At 33.3% G+C, this 10,703-nt stretch overlaps 1 protein-coding gene across 4 annotated transcripts in view; it reads left to right on the top strand.

Moving 5' to 3' along the window:
- Positions 1 to 814: 814 nt before the first annotated feature.
- The window catches only part of snx17 (sorting nexin 17), a 75,539-nt gene continuing 65,650 nt past the window's right edge, over positions 815 to 10,703 (top strand). For 3 of the 4 annotated variants that reach the window (XM_087297710.1, XM_087297712.1, XM_087297711.1), the window contains exon 1: positions 815 to 1,584. In XM_087297710.1, coding sequence (XP_087153836.1) covers positions 1,525 to 1,584 — 60 coding nt within the window. In that variant the 5' untranslated portion in view covers positions 815 to 1,524. 4 annotated transcript variants of the gene reach the window in all.

Below are 10,703 nucleotides of genomic sequence, written 5' to 3'. Positions count from 1 at the left end.
AAGCAAATGCATATTTTGATTAATGGGACTTTCATTTAGAAAACAATGTTTTAATTAATTAATAGAGCTTTTAAAGGAATTAATTAAACAAACAAAATTTTAAGCATTTAAAGCGCAAATAAAAATGTGTAATACATATTACTATAAACAATTTATGTAATGAAATTATATAAAATTAAAGTAAAATTAAATAGTAAGATAGATAAATAACCACATTTGTATTAAAAACAAAAAAATAAATGCAACAGTTAAATAATTAAATAATTAATACAGTATTATTTAATACAAATAGAGCACTTGATTAAAACATTGCTTGATTAAAAGATAAAAACAAATTAGATTAAAATACAAAAAATTATATATATATATATATATATATATATATATATATATATATATATATATAACAAAATTTTAAATGAAAAAAATGGAATTAAAAATATTAAAATAAATAAATTAATGAATAAATAAAATAAGTTACCATACTGATGGAAAAAAGGAAACGAGATAATATAATCCAGACTATTTATTTCCTAAAGAATATTTTAGATCTGTTTAAATATATTGAATCTTAGAAAATGATAACAATGTACACTGTAAACTATATAGTATTTTAAGGGGGTCCTTAAAAAGATGTGCATATATGGTTGTCTATAAGAGAACTATAAAGTGTAAATATAAAAATGATAAATTACATGAAATATTAGTCAATTACAAAGAGGTGGTTTACTACAAACTCTTGCACCGCTCATGCCAATGCATCTCAACTGAACGTTTTTACGCAATAACTCCCCCCGCGGCAGGAGAATGGTTTGATCCAGACTGTTGCAATGCTTCGGCAGAGCGCAGATACATATTGAATACATTACAGCACAGCGGCTTAATCATACGCGGCTCTGGAAGGTATCTCTACAATGTAAACTGATGTGTGCTCTTCCTAACGTCCTAACAAGAACGAACACTGCATCGCCATCTCGAAATGCAGGCTGCGACAAACAGTTTCTTCATTTGTTTCCTCTCCATACTCGCTCGTATGTACCAACGTAGGTAGAAACGGGGGCTGTGGAGAAGCGCGGAGCACCTTTACGTGGAGTAAATCTGAAAGTTAATTAGACCGCGGGCCTTGCGTGAGTTTACAGACTCGATTTCCACATTGATTTACAGTGTACGAGGAAGTGAGGGGACAGATTTGGACATGGGTTGCCTACAATGAACGTGGAATTACCTCTAGCTGCAACATGGCTGCTGCTTAGATGTTTAGTTTCTGGAAAAGTTCAGCCTTGAGCATTTGGAAAGTTTTATAAATAGTCCACTTTGTAGAAAAATAACTTTTCTGTCGTGATACAACTGCGGATTGAACTGGACTGGATTGGACGACACTGGGATTCAGAGCGAGTGAGGCTCGCCGTCATTCAGTTTTGCTCTCTGCATGACAGCAACGCAACAGCAAGGGCTTTCCGCGAACATTCTCGCTTTTGTCAGCATTGTGAACTTGGTCAAAGACGTTCAGCTTCACTGGAGAAAATGCATTTCTCCATTCCTGAGACGGAGGTCCGCTCCGATGAAAACGGATCTTCGTATGTGGTAAGTTTTCTGTAGGTCAAATTAGCGTCTTTACATTTGGAGAATGAGATACAGGCGTTGAACGTGTCTTTTAAAGTGAACAAACCTGCTGACTTGAACTCGTTCACTGATCTTCATATAACAAGAACCTAGAGATTGACAGATAGACTTAAAGGGATAGTTCACTTAAATGCAAATGTTCTCACTGTTTACTCACGCAAATTATGATTGTACATCAGACTGTTCCAAGTGTGATTGACAAATTGTTGTCAATTGCTAGTTTATGTAACGTGAGGCTCTTCGGTTGGGTTTGAATCTTGCTTTGTTTAGCCATACATCTATATCATCAGTTATCTAGTAACTTACAGTTGAGTAAATATAGAAAAATATTACTCTGTTAAAATAGTTCGGTTAAAAATACCCCAACATATAACCCAACTATAGGTTATTAAAGCATCTTCCCAACTATGGGTCATTTCAACCCAATGCATTGGGTTACTTTGATTAAATGTATTTTTTTCCATTCTGGTATTACTATTGCTACTAGTACGACTATTAATTTAAAAATTATGGCTGTGTAAATAAAAAAAAAACATACAGTTAATAAAAAATATGAATATTACATATTATATAATATATTAATATTATTAATAAAAAATATCGAAAATGCTTATTTTCATTGTATTTTATTTCCAGACACTTTTGTTAAAATAAATTAAGAATCACAAACAATGAAGAAACAGAACAAAGTAGACTTTTATAAATTGCAAGCAGAAAATCCTCTGTTGATGGAGCAGAATATGGAGCTCTGTGTGCTGTAGAGACTGTCCAGCTGCTGCAACACTTTCACTCATTGTCCATAATGTACAATACATTTTAACCACATGTAAACGCTTCTAAAAGATTGTCCTGGATGGTAAAATAGATAAAAACCTGACACGAAGACGTAAAAAAAAAAAAAAAAAAAAAAAAAAAAATATATATATATATATATATATATATATATATATATATATATATATATATATATATATATATATATATATATATATAATGCGTTAAAGATTTAATAAATTAATTACAGCTGTTTTGTGTCAGTTAAATCAGTTAACTGTCGAAACTCAAACTTTTAACCCAACTAGTTGAGTTATAAAATAAATAACCAAATAAAGGTTAAAAATAACCAAACAAACCACCAAATATCGACTGGTTGAGTTATTAATAAATAAACTAATAAAGGTTAAAAATAACAAAACAAAGCACCAAATATGTTTAACTCAACCATTGGGTTAAATAAATAACTCAACGTTTTTTAGATCTGCTTTGTTGCTATTTAAGGAATTGATTATGATTGGTAAATACTCGTTGGAGAATTCCTTAGTAGCAAATCTCACTTACGTTTCCTTTGGCTTTGTACCTGCTTTATCAGGGGTCACTACCGTGGAATAAATCTGCAATTACTCTGGCATATGTTGAGTACTCTGGCAGTACTACCCTCAGTGCTGGGAAACACCCTCTTCCATTCACACACTGGCCAATTAACTTTGAAATCTAATCTTAATGAAAGAAAAGAAGGCTTGCTGAGTGAGTTGATGATTCAGTAAGTCACTTTTATCTTACGCTATCATACTGTCAGAATAAGGTTATCCTGATGAAGGTGCAAATATATAAATCAGAGAACAAATCCGGCAGTATCTTTAGATTGAGTATAAACTGACAGAATTTTGTTTGACAGGGTATACCATTTAATGTCACAGATTTGGAGAACATTTAATGAATGGCTCTGTTTGTTTCGTTAACCATGTGAAATGAAATGCTTGTGCATTGTTTTAGCTGTCAACTCCCTATAAGATAAATTCATCCAGAGTTGTCTGTCAAAATAATATTTTTTGTGACTCAAATATAGCACTGCTTGTACAGCATGCACACCTCAAGAAAATCAAATAGAATTTAAGAAAAAAAGTCAATTGTATTTAGTTTTTTGTTAACTATAGATGGGTTTGAATTAAATTGTTTTGTGATTAAATTAACTGCATATGCTTTGATTACTAAAGTCCATTTAAAAAATGGTGTCCAAAAAAACAACAACAATAGAATGAAAAAATGCAACTTGGGAACAAGTTAACATAATTTGAGCAAAACCCATTTGTTTGATGTAATGATATGGATAGTACTAAAAAAAGCAATATGTATGTGATGTGATTTGCAGTTTTAATATATATTTAGGCCTACTATAGCTCATGCAGCGTTCATAAGTTGTCAACTTAATATTACACCTTGTCTGTCACTCCACAGGACTTAATGAATAACAATAAGGGCTCAAATACCGCAGGGATTATTGCATTGAAAGTGGAATCAGATTAGGAAGCTTTGTCAGTTTCAGTGTTTCTGTTTGAATGGTTGTTCAGAAACACGCTTCACCCAGCGTCTTCTAGCCTTGTTATTTTGTGAATTGGATCCACAATGTCTCGGTTCCTCTGGCATGTCTCTCTATTTCAGCCATATGCAGTGCAAGATTGCTGTGTCTTTCAGCGTAAATGGAAATTGAATAACGGTACATCATATTAATTATTGTGTACTAATAGACTTTAGTGTGAAGCCAGACATTTTGAATTTTAATTCATTTGAAACATTTGTTTACTCTGAACACCCACCAGAAGCAATACCAAAAGTAATCATTGTTTTGCAGCTATTGTGCATTAGGGCTGTATAATATAACAATTCAGCGTTGAAATCGCAATGTGCACATCTGCAATAGTCACATCACAAATATGAACAATGTCCAGTCTGAATTATAGTTGAGCAGGAGCTACAGAATTGTAGTTAATCACTGTATTTATATGGAATTTATAGGATTTTTGCCAAAAAACATTTCTTCTAATTTTAGTCTTCTAGTCCAAATATCTACAATGTAAAATTCAACAGTCAACTTTATCAAATATAATGAGTGTAGTGAACTCAAAATTGACTGAAAGTTATTTCTACTCATTTGAAAAGAGTTTTGAACTGTAAAGAGTTGATTAAATACCTCATTACATCAGCTCAAATTAAGTAAGTTCACACTACTCATAAATTAGTTAACTCAAATGGTTTGTTGCAATCGGTTTGCTTAAAGGGTTTGAGTTGCCTCAACTTATTGGGTTTTACAGTACTTAGTTGGTTTGAGTTCTCTTCCTGTGCTCAGATTGCTTTTTACTCAAATGAATTAAGTTCACTGTACTCATTAGGATTAGTTTTTGAAGCTAAATGGTTTGTTGCAATCAATTTCCTCAAATATTTGAGTTAGCTTAACTTATTTGGTTATACAGTGTACATTTCAAAGCAAAAACAAGGTTATTTAACTTACCCCACTGGGAGATGATTTCCTTAAAACAAGCAAAAAAAACTCTTAATTTTCATTTATTCCTTCTGACGATAAAAACTAAACAATATTTTTACTTGCTCTAAGATTTTTTTTTGGACTAGAAACAATGAAAAACAAAGTAATGAAAGCATTTTTGCATTGTGATCTTTAAACTTTCGTACCTTAATACCGTTAGACTCCCCAGAAAATTGTGAAATCGAGCTATTCAAAGGATGTTCTGAAACTATATTTGTATCGTAATATTTATCAGAAAAATAAAATATCGCATTATCAGATATTTTCAATATTGTGCATAGTGATAACTGTTTCAGCAATTATAACAGCAAGAAAATTGGATGTCATGCATGCCGCCATGCTTATAGCTCTAAAACTTCATTTGCCTGTGCAATAACAGACATCTTCAGCTCTTGAGGTCACATCTGTATTGCACTGGGGGATTGATAATAAAGCATATTCTGTTTAAGTACACGCAGTGCAGTCTGATCTGGCAGATTCTGTACTCGTAGGTGTTTGCAGATGTAGTGCAGATGTGCAGCTCGTGATGTCGACTCTTCTCAGACACCAAATGATTTGGATTAGGTTTTTTTTTTTTTTTTTATGAGCTCCACTGTTCTCTCTCGAAACACCTCCAATAAACCCAGAAAGGTTTTTAATGCACTGCTGTGAAGAAATCGTGAGTCATTCGTAACAGATTGACAAGCGAAAGTTGTTTGTGTCCTTCTGTGTCTGATTCAGAGAGAACCATCAATGACGATCTCAATAGATAAGTCCTTCAAGGCCACTGAGAGCTGTACTGGCCAGATGTATGAATCACACTCACTCAGAAGATTTCTTTGATGGATAGAAAATTACTTTCTTGCTTTACACATTTCTGTTTCTTAGATATTCAAACAAGTGTTGTTTTAATGTTAGTTGTATGCTATAATATATAGCTTTTATTTGTTTACAAAAAATAATTTCAAACTCAATTTCTACACTTTAAATTTTTTATTCATTATTAAGTTACAATAACTGACAAGTTATATAATTTGATTTCTTTTCAGCTAACTGTATGGCATTTAGCTATGTTTCCATCCACCTATTTTTATGTGGGTTTTGGATATGCACATAAAAAAAATGCCAAGATGCGCATACATTTTTAAAATTCGCATATAAAATTTATGCACATAACTGAGTAGGATCAACTTTTTATTTGATAAGAAAAGATGCGCATAAATTATGATTGAAACACTTTTGTCGAACATATTTCAGTAAAAAGCTTCTCCTACTGCAGCAAATTCCATTTTTACTGTTGATATTTATTTGGCACCAGATAATTAGGAAGTGACTTTTTTTTTTTTCGTTTCCAGAGATGGGTTGCGGCTGGAAGGCCATCCGCTGCGTAAAAACTTGCTGGATAAGTTGGCGGTTCATTCCGCTGTGGCAACCCCGGATTAATAAAGGGACTAAGCCGACAAGAAAATGAATGAAATTACTATTTTTTTCGCTTTGACTCGTTGGAAGGAAGTGCTGCTTTATTCGCAAGTTTTTTTTTTAAAGTGATAATCCGGTTTTGCGCATAGTTATTTTGCATTTTTGGATGGAAACATAGCTAATGTTGTCATGATGCATAACTTTATTATTTAAAATTATAAACTTTTATAATAGTTTATACAATTATTAGCCTATTCATGCAATTTATTTAAGTATTTATTCCTTTAATTTTATTTATGTTTTTTATTTATTTTTGTCTAAAAAGCAGTCCACACACACTAAAAAAACTATTAAGATTTATTATCATTCGAACTATTATGATTTTATTGAAACAACTTAATTGTTATGTTCAATCAACTTAAATTTGCAAAAGCACTTCAGTTAACAATCAATTTGTGTTGGGACAACATGAACGAATTGTGTGAAATCCAGCATTTTATCTTATTAAATGAGATTTTTAATAATTTTAAGGATTTTTATCTTAGCATGTGGTCGAAAGTTTACACAAGCTTAAAATATTTTCGTACATTTACACCTTTTATTCAGCATGGAACATTTGTAATTGGATCAACAAACATCATATGTTAATACCGGGTGTAAATGAGGCCTAAGCAGCTTTCTGTCTGTCAATGTGGTGAATTTGCATGACTAACTGGAATATGAGTGAAATCATGAGATGTAGCCATAGGCATGTTTTTCATCTTTATGCAAATCTCCTGAACATTCTGATTCCTTATACAATGACTTGAGGATACATTTTGCCACAATGATTAATTGCATTTCTTTTTACCATTAGTGGCTAATGCAACATTTCAAAATCAGTTCATCATTTTATTTTGAAGAACGCCGCTTGGAGACCATCCTCCATGTCCAGTTGTGGCCTCTATTTATTTTGAATGTATGTGAGTGCCGTAAAGGTGTCAAAAAGTGTAACCTGGTGCCATAAAATCAAAGTGCTTTGTCTTTTATATAACGTAATCCCCTCAGGGGTCACAATAAATCAAAAGGCTGATGGTTTTTTAATTTGCATGTTGTTTATTTTATTGTAACTATTAGCTTCTATTTTTTCTTCTGTAGGTTATGGATAAAACATGGTAATTGTAATAGTTTAATAAAATGAATGAGATTTTTGGAAATCAATCACGTTTCCCCCACAGTCCAAAGATATGTGCTATAGGTTAATTGGGTAGGCTAAATTGTCCGTAGTGTATATGGATTGTGTATGGATGTTTCCCAGAGATGGGTTGCAGCTGGAAGAGTATCCGCTGCGAAAAACATATGCTGGATAAGTTGGTGGTTCATTCCGCTGTGGCGATCCCAGATTAATAAAGGGACCAAGCCGAAAAGAAAATGAATGAATGAATGAATGAATGAATGAAGTATCTATGTACTTGAATATGTTTGAGGTAATAATATTGGGTAATTTTAAATACAATTGTGCAGTTCATCTCTTCATGCGATCTTCTCTGTTTGGAGTAAAAAAAAAAAAAAGCTAATTTGTACTATTCTTAAGTGTTATGAAAACACAAGCTAACATTCCTAAAATATTTTCGTACAGAGAGCAAGATACTTTCTAAAAACTATTTTAAATAAAAATGTAAATAAAATAAAGCAGATAAAAAACACAGATTGTCACATTTTTTGATATGCTGTAATCGTTTTTTTTTCATGTAGTGTACGTAGACATTACATGAAACAATAGGTCATAAATATGTACCTGAAAGTTTTGGAAAAGTCATGGAAAAGCCCTGGAATTTTAGTAGTAAAAATGTGAATGAACCCTGACTAAATGATAAAACATCACAAAGGCACCAGGAGGTAACTAACGCCATAACTCACTACCAAAAGTGAGCGTTTATTTTCTGAATATTTATAAACAAATTTGAGTAAATGTTGGAGTTAGTTAATGTCTTAACAAAATTAAATCGCAAATCCAATTGAAATAGCAATTTCTGTTAAAGAAATCTAAATGAGATATTTTCTCCAAAATGCACAGCCCTACACTAATCCTCATCTTTGAATATAGAGGAAAGAAAACAACATTTTTTCAACATATTGACAGCTCAAACTAAACTCTTCCAGGCCTCACACACAGCTAAAGTCTTTGAGGGTCAAAGTAAGGGCTGCTTTCAGGCAGCCAATGCAGACCATAGTCTAGATTTGTGCAGATTTGTTACAAATTACTGACATATTGCTTTAGGAAGTTCAGAATAAGTTGTTTTTTAGGAAGGAATTTTAAATCTTTCAGTCTTTTACATTCACAAACAACTACATTACTAACCAGGTGAAAGGTATTATATTTGAAAAAGCATAAAGGGGCACTTTGTTTTATCTAATATTTGCATTTTATATTATTTCTGCTTCGTTTACATTGCCAAATGTTCTCAGGCTCTTTTAAAACCATTGAATGAATGCTTTGTTTCTCCCTGTATCCCTCAAGAATGGAGATATTTTTCTTTAGACATTTTAAAGTTTGTCTTCCTGTACAGTATTCAGCAGAGAGTTGTGTAGTATACTTTGGAGGTGTATATATCACAGAATATGCAGAGGAGCTACAGAAATAAGGGGGCTGCGATTTAAATGTCAGACTTCCTGCCCAAACGAGGGCAAAAACCTTCAAGGAAGGGTTTGAACTTCCTACAGACTTGCTTATTCATTCTTCCTTTTTTTATTTAGAGACGTGTAAGGACATGGCAGTTCCATCCTACGTCTGTTAGTAAAGTCACTCTTGCTTTGATATCATTAATGAGTCATTTAAATAGGCAGTAGTTGGGTCATTGTGTGCACTACATTTGTGTTAGTTTTTTTAAAATAGGAAATGCATGTTAATACATTGATGTTGGTTGAAACCAGTTTGGTGCAGTAAGATGGCAAATGACACAGAACAACCTTTTGTAACAAACCAAGCGATGTCAAATGTTTTGGGTTCGCAGTATGCAACATGGTTTGATTGCGTATTGTAAAGGCCAAATGACCCACAAAAATGCCCCCAAAATATGCTGTATTCTCTTCAGCTCAGTGTTTGTTTGTTTTTTAAATGCCACCCTTCATAATTGTGTTCTTCCATTCTGAAGTAAAGGTATATTTTTTCTTTATGTTTTGGTATGTGGTATGTTTGTACACAGGCTTACTTCTAGTGGTACGCGAAGGAATCACTGATTAAGGAAAGAAAAAAATAATACAATTTTAATCATTTGATGCGTACAATAACACCAATGTGATCAACATTCTAAGCTCTTTGCATAAAGTTAAATCATAACAGTTACCATGGTTTCTATTTCAAACTATAGTAAACTAAAGTTTGAAACTATAGTTTAAAATAGACGATGAGTGGGCCTCGCTACTCCCACCCACCATAACCCTTGCAGCGAGGTCCCACTACCAGCCTCCCGTGTTTATATAGACCTTCTTCTTGGAACGCAAAATTATCCATTATGCTTTGCGTGTATGCGCAAGGAAAATGCGAAGAACTTCCGGTCGGCAGCTGATGCGTGTAAACAGTCACATTTGGACAGCTTTGAAACGATAGTTTTAATCTATTTTACCTGCTTTTATCCTCTTTGAACTAATACTGTTGTCCATCAGCACCACCTCCTGGACTGATCATTTAAAGAAATGCGATCTAATAGGATGGAAAACAGCTGCTGTGAGGCATTTTCCCCTCGTTGTCAGACGTCATCTTCTGCAGTTTAAATGAAGCCTTGTCATCGCTAAAGTCAACATTTTCTCTTTATATCAAATATATAACCAGCCCAAACAAATGTAATTCACCAAAATGTTTGACACACACACATAGCCTGTACTGTGCCACTGACACACTGATTTAATAACTGTGACAAAGTGAAAATATAGGCTAGTGTCATTTCAAAATGACAGAAAAACACAAACCGTGGTAAAAACAACACACAAAATAAAACACAAACGACTCGATTAAAACGTGATTAGAATGAACAGCAAATCAGCCAGCAGAGGATCAATAACAGACTTTTATTGGTCATTTTTGTAAATTGCACGACTTTCATACCTGTTTAGTTTCATGCCAGGTTTTCTCTCTCTCTCTCTCTCTCTCTCTCTCTCTCTCTCTCTCTCTCTCTCTCTCTCTCTCTCTCTCTCTCTCTCTCTCTCTCTCTGTGTGTGTGTTTGTGTTTGTGTGTGTGTGTGTTGAAGAGCCGCTGAGCTAACAGCTGACAGGCCGGGAACACACACACACACTATTTCTGACGGCAGACACGTGAACTAGGAGAACGTTTTTCTCATTTTTCTGACACGCTTGAACCACATGTGACAGATTATAATGGCTTTA

This window comes from Danio rerio, chromosome 20 (genome assembly GCF_052040795.2).
Source record: "Danio rerio strain M-AB ecotype USA chromosome 20, GRCz13ab, whole genome shotgun sequence".
NCBI classification, from domain to species: domain Eukaryota; kingdom Metazoa; phylum Chordata; class Actinopteri; order Cypriniformes; family Danionidae; genus Danio; species Danio rerio.
Note: the sequence above shows the minus strand (reverse complement) of the source record. Positions and strands in the feature narration are given on the sequence as shown.